Genomic DNA, 13304 nt, shown 5'->3' on the forward strand with positions numbered 1-13304 from the left:
TTTACCCCTTCCCGCCTTCTCCAAGAAGCCATACGAAGTCGTATCTCGCAAAAGGTAAGCACAGGTGCGTGTCTGAGGGGAGTTCGTTCAGCGATCTGCTGCTGAACACCATTAAAACCCACTTGCACACGCGCGCTGGCCGACAATCAACGAGTTGCCGGCATCGAGAGATCTATCGGAGAGAAGCAAAGGGCGCAAGGTGGGGACGGTGCTGCAGTCAATTTATTCCTTCACCTCGCTGTGAGTTGCCGCAGCTCTCTCTCTCTTTCTCTGTTTCCCTTTCGTGGATTTAAGTGCTCTTCAGTAAGGTCTCGCGGGTGGGCTATGCTAAGCGATCCGATGGTGATGCTGACACACTCGGCGCCGTCTGCGCCGTCGCCATCTACCGCCACCCTACAGCTCCGCGCCTCAACATGGTGGAGATGGGGGACGAAGCGGTCCAGGCAAAACGGCGGTCATGACGGCGGCGCCATGGACACCGACTCATCGAATTCGTCGGCAGCATCGTCGAGTGTGTCGGCGACCATAGTGGTGCTGGCCGCGCTGACAGCTGCGACGGCCTCGATAACATACCACGTCTACCAGCTGCTGACCCGCAGCAGCTACCGGCACCGTAGCCAGTCTGCGCCTCGTTGTCGCCCCCGCACGAGGCATGGAGAGGTTTTAGGTTCTTCGCCAGCGAGTGAGATTACGATGGAGAGCGTTGACACTGCCGCCCCGCTGTCACACAACACCGCGAGGAGTGGCTCGTCAACAGGTTGGCGCAGCAGCTCAGTTGATGGCTGCGGCTCCGCAGCAGCGCACGTCGTCGCTCGCGCGAATCCGTCGTCGGCCGTGGGGTCAGAGGGTGAGCTTCACCAGGGGCGTCTACGCGAGGAGGACGTGGGGGTGAGGCAGCTTTCGCTCATTCCCGTTGCGGGTATCGCCACTGACGCCGGTGCTCTCTGCGGCAACCGCGACATGTCATTTGGGCAGCACAGTGGGCTGTCCTCGCAGCTGGCCCATGATGGCACTGCAGCACTTCATGACCGGCGCACTACATCAGCCACGGCTGCCAACCCATCGTCACCGCCGCCAGCAACTCCCAGGGTGCTCCTGAGCAGCCCGTACGACTTGGAGTCGTACGGACTGCAGGGCCTCGCCGGCGGCGCCCACGGGTGGAGGCGCGTGTTTGGGTTGCTGAAGCCTGAGCCGCGCAGGCGCAGCGAGCGGGATGGCCCTTTCGCTGAAGATAGAGATGCAGCCGTTGCTGGCGCACCTGGCCACCGCGCGCCGCGGTCACTGACGCGCACGTACGAAGACTCCCGCGTTACCGCTATTGAGGACCCGGCACTGCTGCGGGAGAGTGTCAGAGCCATTTCGCAGGCCACCGCCGCCGCCGAGACGAAGTCCCCGGCGCAGAGTACGTCAACTGCAGCGAGCATTTATCGCAGCGACGCCGTGAGGAGTGACGTCTCGGTGCACAGCAGCACGTCGAGGCAGTCGGTGACAATGGCGAAGCCGCACGCGGCGCAGTGGTACAGCCACGATCGGCAACTCTCTTCCCTGACTGCCACCACTGCCGTCTCCACGTCAACAAACGTGTCCACACAGCAGTCGCCTTCGCCACGGCTCATCTTGCCGGCTGCCGAGGCGCCGACGCCACCGAGTCGCTTTCTTAACTCCCTCTCTTTTCATGTGCTACACTACCTCAGCTTCTGCGCGAGCCGCAGCACAGGCAGCAACGCTCCTGGAGCCAACACAACAGCCGGTGAGGCGAACTCCAGCACAGCTGGGAGTGGCATGCACACAATGTCCACCGCCAATACGTACGTTACTTCAGCGGCGTTAGCAATGGCGCAGCGCAATCTGCAACGGGACATCTCTGCTTTGGTGGCCGCGACAGCATCCGTACGGCCGGCGGCCTCTGCATCTTCGACCTCCTCAGCTTCTCGCACGCACACAGCATGCTGCTCCACCATGTCGTTGGTGACTGTGTCTCCGCGGGCTGCTGACACAGCGTTCTGCAAGTCGCAACTGCGGGATCAGGAGGTGGCGGCGGCGGCGCCCTGCTTATCGGTCGTCACACTGCACACGAGCAGCAGCCGCAGCATCGGACAGTCGAGGAAAGGTTTGACAGCAGAGGAGGAGGAGGAGGGGGCGACTCAGCACGTCGTGGGGTCGCGCGTGCTCATGGAGGAGGATGGGCAGCAGCAGGGCATTGGTTGCAGTCCTAACCCTCAGGGCACGGATGTCTGCCATGAAGAGCCTGACAGCTCGTGGCAACGCGATATCAGTGTGACGCGGAGTGGTAGGAGTCAGTGCGGAGTGAGTATGCTGGACTCTGCGCAGGAGCGAAAGGTGGCGCCACTGCCGTCGCTTACTGCACCCAGCGGAGTGGCAGCAGCAGCAGTTGGCGCCGCGGCCGAGTGTTGCGTGTCGCCGGTGTTACCCAAGGAGGCGTCCACGGAGGCATCGGACGCTGCAGGAACCGAGCCGACAGGCGCGCCCCGTTTCCCCCCAAGCACGGCTCACCGTCGCACCATCGCCGAGCAGCTGGCCGTCCTGACGGGTCGTCGAGAGCAGCAGCGTCTCTACACACAGCAGCTGTTGGAAAGCAGGAGGCTGACCAGGCTTGGCTCTGGGGTCGAAAATGGGCTGATGTCCCCCTTGGCCACTTCCTCGTCCCCTACCAACGCGGATGCTGCTGCGGTACCGACGATGGACTTCCGTAATGCGGAGCTCAGCAGCACCGGCACCAGCGGTATGTGCGGTCCATCCTCCGGGGCTTCTCAGTACTACACGGACACGGCGCCAGGGGTATACTACTCCTCCCTGCTGCAGCTGTACCACTACGAGAGCCACGCTTACTCTGATATCACAACTGAGGTGCAGCAGTGGAGGCGACAGCGTCAGTGGGACCATATTGCGAGTCTCGGCGCATGCGCCCCCACTACCCCAAAGGCGAGGGTAGGGGATGAGGGGGTAGTGAACGGGGTACATACAACAACGAGGATGGCGACAGGAGTGGCAACGGCAAAGGCCGCAGCTTCAAGACGCTCTATGGAGCGTTCGGCGGTCGAGACGAGCCTCACGGCCGCCACGGAGGCCGCCGCGGCTCTCAAGGCCTCTGCATCGGCAGGTACTGCTGGGCTGACATCCGGCGTGGGCAGCGTAGCCCCACTGGGCCAGCCAAAGCTGGCGTCGCCGTCAAACGAGCGCCGCGTTGATGACTTGACTGTGAAGCAGCAGGATGATGGCTCGGCCTCGTATTCGATCTCCCTTACTTACCACGACAGCGAAACCGGCACCTCGCGCACAGTGAAGACGAGCGCGCTACCGCCGCTGCGCCGTTGTGACGCAGGGGCGCCGCCTCCTGGTCTCTCGTCTCTCTCCGGCGGCCCAGCCGTGCGGCCGGCCCCACACCCGACCCACCCAGCAGCCATGGCAGCGGCGCTAACCTCGCTGGCGGCCGGTGTTACGTTTCACACCCACTCACGCAGCGTCAGTGGTGGTGCGGCCGCTCACGCACGTGCCGCAGGTTCTGCGCTAGCGCTTCCCGAAATGGTCACCGCGACGGGGAAGTCACTGCTTCACGCTCAGCGGTGTCGAGCATTCAATGCAGAGGACAAGAATGCCGCGTCGACGACGCTTTGTCTTGCTGAGGAGGCGAGGGCTAGTGGTGAGCGACCGAGGCTGGCGGCGCGCAGCAGCAGTAGCGCTGGCGGCATCCTGAAGTGTTGTAACTCCTCGGTACCGGCGCTGGCAGCAGCTGATGCAGCGAGCGCTAACCCTCCGTGCAACACGGAGGCTACAGCCACCCCCGGCAGGATACTCCCGTTTGCTGCGCCGTTGCCGCCTACAGAGCCGCAGCATGGCCCCCGGTTGCGGGGTGTCGCAGGGCGCAATGGCGAGATGGCGATTGGCGCCTTCCTTGGAGGTGGCGCCTGTGGCAAGGTGTACGAGTGCCTTAACACAGAGACCGGGCAAGTGCTGGCCGCGAAGCAGATCGTCTTCGATGCGAAGGACCGGAGGCTACGGACACGGTTGAAGCAGCTGGAGCTCGAGCTGGAGGTACTGACACTCGCAGCGCGTCATCACGTGCCGTGGATTGTGGGTTTCTTCGGTGCCGAGAAGCGCGGTCACTCAGTCCTCATGTACCTCGAATACTGCCGGTACGGCTCCTTGCTGGATTACATGGTGGAAGGCAACAGCGCTGACGCTGCGGTGTGGAGCCCCAGCGCTGCTCCTGATGGTGCTGCTCCGCAGTTGTTGACTGGCCATGCCGGCGGCAGCTCAGGCCGTAGCTTCGACGCCAATGGCAGCCCACCAGTCGCTGCAGTAGAGACGCGGGGGCGGAATGCCGACACCATGAACAACGCCGCCAACAGTCTGATTACGAATTCCCCACCTCAGGGTCTGCGCGAGGTGCGCAAGCGTCACACCCAGCCAGCTGCCGCGCCAACACTGAGTTGCCAAGAACAACAGCGGCAGCAGCAGCAGCAAACCACAGATGTCGGTTCTACCACTACGGGGGAAGTTCAGAGGGAGGAGACGGAGGCAGCTGCAACGTCTGGTCACGCTTCCCCGTACGTCTGCACGCGCCAGGAAGAGAGTGTTGAGGGTGAAGAGTACGCTGCGCATCGTGGGGAGGCTGGCCTCGCCGTCGCCGCCGCTTCCGTCTCTTCGTCAGCCAGCTCTGTTGTCTTCTCCGGCTCGGCGTTGGACACGATGCCGCTCAGCGAGGCGCTAAACCCTCAGATGCCGCCCTTGTCGATCGAGCAGGCGCAGCGCTTCGCGAAACAAATCGTCGAGGGTCTTTGCTTTCTGCATCAGCACAACTACGCCCACCTCGATGTGAAGACGGCGAACGTGCTCGTCGCGGCTGACGAGGAGTGCCGCTTAGCGGACCTCGGGTGCGCTATGCGCCTCCAGCCACCGCCACCGTCGTCACTGTGGCAGCAGCAAGGTGGGCCGGCAGGGACGGGCAACCCTGTGAAGGGAGGCCCCGACGGCGACCTTGATGATGCCTTGTCGCCGCCCCCCTACCCAGTGTTGGTAGACCGAGACGCCATCACCGAACTTCGCGGCACGGCCCTTTACATGGCGCCAGAGATGATCCGCTTCGAGAGCCACGTCATCGGCAGTCCCGCCGATGTGTGGTCGCTGGGATGCGTCGTGATGGAGATGACGACTGGCTGCGCCCCCTGGCGGCACATTTCTAAGGACAAACTGCGCGTACTATACCGTATCGGCTCGGCACGCGATGAGTTGCCGTTGCCGCCGCTCATACATGCATGGGCGGAGAAGGCCAGAGAGTGGCTGGCGCAGGAGCGTCTGTCGGCAGCGGCTGCTGCTGAGCAGCAGGATGTGGTGGAGGCATGTGCGATGGAGGCAGACGACGTTGCTCAAGCGCCTTGCAGCTGCTCAGCTACGAAAATGTACCCAGAGGACAGCGATGTTGACCGAAACAACGATGTCGTGTGCGGCAACCGCGACAAGGCGGCTTCAGACAAGCTTGGTGAACCGTGCTCGAGTCGCCGGCGCCTCGAGCAGGGCGCGTCTGGTAGCGATAGCAGCAGCATGGCGGTGGATCGTGCTGGCAAGCAAGGGCCTCCAGCTTTCAGTGTTGTGGACACGAGCCGCAGCAGTTGCGAAGACAACGCCACGCAGCGATCCTGGTCGTCCTTGGCCCCGGAGATGCCAGCTGCTCTAAGCACCTTTACCACTAGCGCTCGCGCCAGCGCATCGTCCTTGTCCTTCGCACGCGTTGTCTCTGCGCCGACCGCGGGTCCGCTGATCGACCCGACCAAGGGCGGTGACGAGAATGCCGCGGCTGTCGAAGCCGAGGAGCGGCTCTTCCGGGGCCAATCGCGCGTCATGCGCCTCTACGTGGCACTGGAGGACTTCGTTGCCGCGTGTGTGAAGTTGCGACCAGAGGACCGCAGCAGCGCGGCAGAGCTTCTCCGCCATCCTTTCCTGACTCTCTGCAAAGATGATGTGTAGGAGGAGCCGCGATACGCGTCGTCATGAAGTGGATGGTGGAGGCGCGGGCTATCGTCTCATTGTTTTTCCATCTCTTCTCTCTATGAGGCGTGTGGGCATGTGACTTCGCCCCCTTCTCTTTCCGTCTTGTCCACCTCTTCTCCACCGTTATGGTGATGGCCGCCAGAGCGGCAGAGGACGGTGCAGCGGCTCTCCTCTTCCCCCCCTCTCAAGCGGTTGATGGCGTATTCATTTCTGCCGCTCATCATCCACGCCGCAGTCGCATTCCCCCCCTTCCTCCTCCTCCTCCTCTCCCACCCCGGTGGGTGTCCCTCTCTCTTTTCTCTCGCGTGGCGTCTCTTGGCTTCTGCTGGCGTCCATCGCCACACGCCGCTTCGGTGACCTTTTTTCTGTTTCCCCTTGTTCCCGTCTTGTGTGGTCCTCGCTGATCCCGCTGCGTGTGTTGTGCCGGAGTCTGCCGCGGTGTGTTCTTGTCGGTGGCACCGTCTGCGCCTATTGTGTTCTTCTCGCGGCCCCTCCCCGTTTCCCCCCCCCCCCCCCTAGAGGCAGGAAACACGTGCTGCCTTCATCGTTGGCCTGCCCCGTCTGTGCCTCTCTTGCTCGCTGATGTGGCATAACTCATCTACTAAGCTGTGAGCGAAAAAAGCAAACGAGCCAAGCAAACAGTGGGGAAGGGCGGCGTACACCACGCAGCACATCACGCGGACGATGAAGAAACAGACACATGCGTGCGCGGCAGGCATGCGCCGTCCGTGCCATCGCCTTCTCATCCCCCTCTCCGTTCTACACTTTTCCTCCTGTGTTGCCTGAGCGCACGTCGAGTGTAGAGTGAGCGATGCCGTCTCCCCCCCTCCCCACACACACCCACAGTGACGTAATCGAAACTGCGCCATTCGCACCACCGTGCGCATGGCACGCTGCGCCGTGGATGCGTGAGACGACGGTCTGCAGCGCGCAGTGCGTGTCTACGTCTGCATGTGTAAGCGTATGTTTTGTGTGTCGCTGCCGCCCTCGTAGCCTGGCGCTCCCGTACGGGTGTGAGTCCCTTCCCCCCGCGACACGATATCCGTAGTGTTGTCTTGTCCCTCTCCTGCATACCTGGGGCTGCTTGTGTCTCCCTCTCCCTCTCTGTTTTACCTCAGCTCTACCGGGCCTTCGCACCACGCCCTGTTCGCTTCTAAAGTTTCGTTGTTGTTGTTTTCTCGCATTTGAATGTGAGTCTCGCGCATTCCCTTCATCGGACCCCTTAGGCCTCTCGAGGCCTGCGACCCCACCCCACCAACCACATCATAGCTGCACCAAGACCATAGATCGTCTCTGCTGCGCATCACTGTTGTCCATGCAGCTTAAGATAAGATACCACGTCCAGCCGTTGACTCGCCCCACACACCGCCACGCCTGCAGCCGCCCTGCTGAATAACGCTAAGAGGTCACAACAGAAGGGGGGGGGCGAGAGGGGAAGTCGCATGGCGAGGCGGAGAGGGACTGCAAAGGTGACTCATCATAGTGTGGTGAGAAAGAGAGGAGTATGCCTGCCTACCTGTGCGTCTCTCTTTCCCATCACCTGTCCGTCCGTGCCGTTGTTGCACACGTGTGGCCGCTTGTCGTCATTCGGTAGGTGAGACGCGGAGTTTGTGGCGCTGCTGCTTCGAGGAAAAGGGGGAAAGGCGCGCGTGTGTGTGCGCGGGTGCCGGTCCTTCCGAGCTTGGGAGTTGTAGGGTGGAAAAGAAACTGAGGCGGAGGCCCGCATCTACACATACCCATGCATACACACGCACCATCCGTGTGCGACTGAGCTCTCTCATCACTCTCCGCACTCCTTCCCCCCTCCCTACACACGGAGACTCACATCTTTGTCGTCGCACCGAGCGTCTCTCTCTTCACCGCCGACAGCCCAACCACTCGCACATTGCAGCGTCTGCCTGTCTGCCTCTCGTCCTCGCTGGTTCAGCTTAGCACGTTTTTTTTTCCCTTTCACGACTTCGTCAGCGAAAAGAGGTGCGAGTGAAGTTGTTGGGCAGTCCTCTCGCTGACTTTCACTTTCACTTGGCTCTCACGCATCGTAATGAAACGTCGCGGAGGCCGTGTCGTGAGCTCCAACCGCACTGTGGTTGGCCCGACAAGCGCTGGTGCTACTCCCGCCGCGCCAGACCTTCCTTCCGCTGTCGACAGCCACGGTGCGCCCGTCGCTGCGGCTGCACCGCTATTATCGTCTGTGACGCCACCGACAACGCCAGTCGCGAGGGATGAGTCAGGCGCTGTTGGTCACCTTGCCGTTAGCGCGAGCGCCGAGGTGAGGGATGTGCCGACGCCGACACTGACCATACCGACGCTTGATATATTCGCGCGTTTTCAAAGCAAGCGGGACGACTTTGACGCGAACTGGCTCTTGCTGCAGGAGGACCCCGTGGCGAAGGATGAGAAGCCTCCGATTGCCGCGCACCTTTCGGAGAAGCTTCGTCGTCATCAGGCGCAGCTGAGTGCCCACCGTGCCGCTGCAGCAGTGGATCGAACTCGCCAGGGCAAAGACCGTGCTGTGCCTTCGGCTGTTGCCACGAAGATGGTAAGTACTGTGAGTGGCGACGCCCTCGACACCGTTGCGACGGAGGGCCCACGGCAGGGGCGCCGTCAGCGCCGTTCCGGAAGCTATGACTCTGCTGAAGACAGCGGCAGCGACGGCGGTGGCGACGATGATGAGGAGTACATGCCCGAGGATCGCGCGGCGTCGCAGTACAAGAGGCGGAGGACGTCAGAGAAGGTGGGCGCCAAGGATCAAGGCTCTGCGGTTGTGGCTCTCGCTGGTGGCTCTTTCTCTATGAGTAGGCCTGCAGGGAGTACTGCTGCTGCTGCTGCTGCTAGTGCCTGTGCCGAGGAAGCCTTCATGAACCCGCTCAATTCCTTAGCGAAGGACGAGGAGGAAGGGGATGCAGAGGCCGATCACGAAGGCCTCATTGGCGACTACCTGAATTTCCAACTCACTTCCACGACGGGAAGGCAGGCGCTTGGTGCCGATGCACTGGAGGCAACCGTGCGCCTGCAGTCCTCTCTCTCTTGTGACGAGCAGCGCAACGCGGGTGACCGTAGTTCCCCTCGTAGCCAGGGGCAGCGGCGCCAGACATCATCATCACCGCAGCAGGCGGAGCGGGATCGTGTGTTGGTGGTGCCGTTATGGAGCATCGCGCGGATGGAGCAGAACGGAGGCTACTGTCGCGCCAGTCCCCTCATCGCCCTCCACCAGGAGATCACGGACCTTGTTGATTACCTTCGCCCAACAGAGGCGGAGGTGGCGATGCGGCGCTACATCGAGAAGAAGATTGGCCTGCTGGTTGATCGACTGTGGCCTGGCAGTTCGGTGCTCGTCTATGGCAGCATGTACACCCACCTGCTACTGCCGCTGTCGGACCTTGACGTGACCCTGTTGGATGTGCCGGTGCCGGTGGAGGAGGCGCTCAGCGCCTTGGCGAAGGAGATCAGCAACGCGGGTCTGTGCGAGAATGCCTATCCACAAGTCATTCTCAAGACGAAGGTGCCGCTCATCAAGTTCGTCCACAAGGGCTCTCTCATCGACGTCGACATCAGTGTTGGCGCCGTGGACGGCAAGCGTAACTCCGAGTGCATCGTGCAGTACATGAACGCGTACCCGGAGGCCCTACCACTTATCTTGGTCGTGAAGTACTTTGTCATGCAGCGTGGCATGCATGAGCCGTACCATGGCGGGCTTGGCAGCTACGCCACCACGCTTCTCGTCGTCGCCTTCCTGCGGCAACACCCCATCTATACAACGCAGCCGGAACAGCGAGCCATGACGGGGCTAGGCAAGCTGCTGGTTGATTTTTTCCGAATGTGTGGTCAGTACTGGAACTACAGGAGGGTAGCCGTCTGCCTGGAGGGCTACGCTGCTCTGCGCAATGGGGACGACCCGATGGACGTGAACGCCCCCAACGACGAAGGCGACTTCCGCGTGCGTGCCGACTGCGGCGGCACTGGCGGCAGTCAGATGAAGTCCCCTGTTCTGCCCAGCTCCCCACGCGGCCTGATGGGCCCCACACAGGCGTGGATAGAGGATCCAGTCGACGCCTCTAACAACGCTGCCAGCTCGCTGCGGCTCTTCCATTCTCTCTCTTCCATGTTTGCTTACGCTTACCTTGCCCTGACAGGCGACTTCGAAGGAGCGGCGGCAGATGCGTCATCGCCGTCTTCGAGTGACGTCAACTGCCGCCCGACGCTACTCTCGCGCATCTTCCATGCTGACGCGGAGATGGTGTACCGTCGGAGGGCCGTGGCTGTGACGTACGAGCAACTGAACGCCGAGATGCCGGCGTTCATGAAGGAAGTGCGACACTTTCGTCGTGATGAAGACGCGGCGATGCTGCAGCACAATTGCGACCGTGCGGCACACAGCTGGCGCGCGCGACGGCTGCTGCGGCGCGAAGGCCATGCCGTTTTGTTTCCACAGCGTCGAAACATCACATCACTTGAGGAGCGATTGGCGCTGTCGCGTCTGCAGGAGTCTTCCTCACCACCTCCGCCGGAGTCGAAGCTGGGCGCGGCGAAGCACCAGCGTGAGCCCGAGCGTGAGGACGACCATAGGAAGGCGCAACATAGTCGCCGAGATTATTCCGTAGTGTCTTCTCGTAGCACCTCGAAGTCGTCGTCGTACACCTCCGGCTCGGAGAGCAATGCCAGCTCGGTGCGCGTGGATGTGACAAGAAGGACAGAGCGGAGTCGGAAGCTGCAACAGTAGTGTCAAGCGGCCCCTCCCTTTTTAGAGCGCGCGATGATGACACCCCTACCCACGCACACAGTCGCGAAGGAGGACGCTGCTGGAGGTGGGGGGAAGGGGAGAGAAGGGGAAAGACCACCGACGAGCGAGTGGGGGGGGGTGGGTGGGGCGCGTTCGTGTCGGTGCTGCGGCGTGTTGTTCATGTCGGCCGGTGCATGCGCAACAACCCCCACACCCACATACCCACTTGCGTGGGTGGTCTGAGTGCAAATGCTCGAGCGCACGCACGTCTTTCATTGGGCTCCTTTCTGCCTCTGCGCTGTGTCGGTGCGACCCTGCAGGAGCGGCGCAGGGGAGGAGGAGGAGAGGGAGGGGAGGAGAATAGGTTTATTAACTCACGTAAGACACGCCATCACACCCACTCAACACCACTCTGCTTCCTCTTCGTTAGCACCCACGCGCCGGCAGACCTGCAGGCTGTTCTCATCTGTGTGATGCGCCTTCTCATGGACAAGTACGTGTGTGTGTGTGTGTTTCCTCGGCACAACTTTTTGGTCGCAACCGACTCGCTCTCTCTGTGTCTTTCTCAGCCCACTGGACCACTCACCCGCCCCACACAGGCACAGGCACACACGGCGAGCCACGAGCACACCGATGGAAAACTCACAACTGTCCTCTGTTCCCTTCTACAGTCCTCTTCCCCACTTCTCCTCAAGCATCCCCACTATACAAGCATTCACACCGACAAGCAGGCAGAGGAGCGTACATCCTTTCCTCATAGAAGCGACAGCAGCGCTGCAAGATGAGTACTGCGGGCACTATGCCGTTGAGACCGGGGACCCCCGCGTCGAACGTGAACGCCGAGCTCAGCAAGGACCAGCTGGAAGAAATCCGCGAGGCGTTTGACTTGTTCGACACGGATGGTAGCGGCACGATTGATGTGAGGGAGCTGCGCATCGCTATGCGTGCCCTGGGCTTCGAGCCCCGTAAGGAGGAGCTTCAGCAGCTGGTCAGCAGTGTCACCGGGGGAGGCGGCAGCGGCAGCGGTGGTGGCGCCTCCTCTGGACCGTCGTCGAGCGCCGGGAATGCGAACGTGAGCAGCGACGTGATCACCTTCGCGCAGTTTGTTCAGATCATGTCACACAAGATGTCCCACCGAGACTCGCGGGAGGAGATGCTGAAGGCGTTCGTGCTCTTCGACACAGAGGGCACAGGCAAGATCTCCTTCCAGAACTTGAAGCGAGTGGCGATGGAGCTAGGCGAGAACATGACGGATGCCGAACTGCAGGAGATGATCGACGAGGCAGACCGCGACGGGGACGGCGAGGTGAGCGAGGAGGAGTTTCTCCGCTTGATGAAGAAGACCTCTCTGTACTAAGGAGGCCAATGCGGTGGAGGTTGTAGCGCGGAAAGACGTGGCCACGCCAGAGGACTGCAGCGTCAGAGAGGGACGCGACTCGTGTGTGGCGGAGCGGCTGGCATACCGTTGTATACATATATGCGTGTGTGGATGTCTGTAGCTGCCACTCTGTAGCAGGACGGAGCAGTGCTTCGCCGTCTTGCTACTTGGGCGTCTCTTTCTGCTCTCACGCGTCTCTGCTACACCGCACTGGTTTCCTCTTGCATGGCGTCAACGCCTGCGATCTTCCCGACCACCCACCCCTCGACACCCGCCCACAGGTGCCAAAGAAGCTTGATGTATGCTAGCACATTCATGTGCCGCGTGTGTGCAGGTGGCCTTTTGACCGCTATTCGCCGCCCCCCTTTCCCATCTGCGCCTCGCATGTCCTCCTCCTCCTCCTCCTCCACCCCTTTCTTTCCTGCCGACTGTCACGCACGCGCTTCTGTGTGGCTTTGCGAGCGGGTGAGAAGGTGTCGGGGTAGGGAGAGGACGAGGCGGAGGGGGGAGGGGGGGGTGGCCGCTGCCGCAGCTCGCGGTCTCTGAAAATGTTTCTCCCAGGCTCGCTTGTCAAAGCCTCCCCCCCTCCCCCTCCCCCTGCGCATGGAGCCCCCCTTCTTTTCTTTGGAGGACTCCGGTTCTTCCCGAGTTCACGGTGGCGCTCGATGGACGCACACACGCATAGCAGTGAACCGCACAAGGGGACGCCTTTATAGCGTAGACGGGGACGCAGTGGTGTGCATGCGTGTGTGTGTGTGTGCGTGTGGGCATCTGTATGCTGGCTCGCCATTCTTTGCACGCCAGAGGTAGGTGGAGAAGAGGATGAAGTGCGGAGTAGAGCACGTGCGCGGGTGGTCATGCTGGTGGTGATGTTGCCAAGGATCTACCAACGATGGTTGCCGCGCCCGCACACGACTTCCTCCTTTCGTTTGTTGCGCACCTGGACGACTGGCCCCCCTCCCTTCCTCTTTCTGTTTCGCGTATTGGTGTTCATGTGAAGAGGTGCGCTTGTCATGCACATGCAGACACCCATTGACGCCTGCGCCACCTTGTCGTGCTCCCTATCTCGATCTTCCTCCTCCTCTCGCCACCGTCTCTCGTGCGACTTGCTTCTTCTCTCTCCCTTGCAACCGTCCTCGAACAGGCCCTCCGGTTCGCCATTCACTATCGGCCAGCGTGTGTCGGCGCATGTCGTTG

At 61.7% G+C, this 13304-nt stretch overlaps 3 protein-coding genes across 3 annotated transcripts; all 3 read left to right on the forward strand.

Moving 5' to 3' along the window:
* Positions 1-324: 324 nt before the first annotated feature.
* On the forward strand, positions 325-5985 carry LBRM_07_0760 (putative protein kinase; the record flags this gene model as incomplete). Its single annotated transcript, XM_001562522.2, has 1 exon — positions 325-5985. One exon carries the CDS (start codon positions 325-327, stop codon positions 5983-5985), a length of 5661 nt encoding a protein of 1886 aa, XP_001562572.2.
* Positions 5986-8050: 2065 nt separating this feature from the next.
* LBRM_07_0770 (topoisomerase-related function protein-like protein) lies at positions 8051-10729 on the forward strand (the record flags this gene model as incomplete). The annotated part of the gene is made up of 1 exon (XM_001562523.1): positions 8051-10729. The coding sequence occupies one exon, from the start codon at positions 8051-8053 to the stop codon at positions 10727-10729; it is 2679 nt and encodes an 892-aa protein (XP_001562573.1).
* Positions 10730-11510: 781 nt separating this feature from the next.
* Positions 11511-12086, forward strand: LBRM_07_0780 (putative centrin; the record flags this gene model as incomplete). The annotated part of the gene is made up of 1 exon (XM_001562524.1): positions 11511-12086. The coding sequence occupies one exon, from the start codon at positions 11511-11513 to the stop codon at positions 12084-12086; it is 576 nt and encodes a 191-aa protein (XP_001562574.1).
* Between the last annotated feature and the right edge of the window lie 1218 nt (positions 12087-13304).

The sequence above is a fragment of the Leishmania braziliensis genome, chromosome 7 (assembly GCF_000002845.2).
Source record: "Leishmania braziliensis MHOM/BR/75/M2904 complete genome, chromosome 7".
NCBI classification, from domain to species: Eukaryota; Euglenozoa; class Kinetoplastea; order Trypanosomatida; family Trypanosomatidae; genus Leishmania; species Leishmania braziliensis.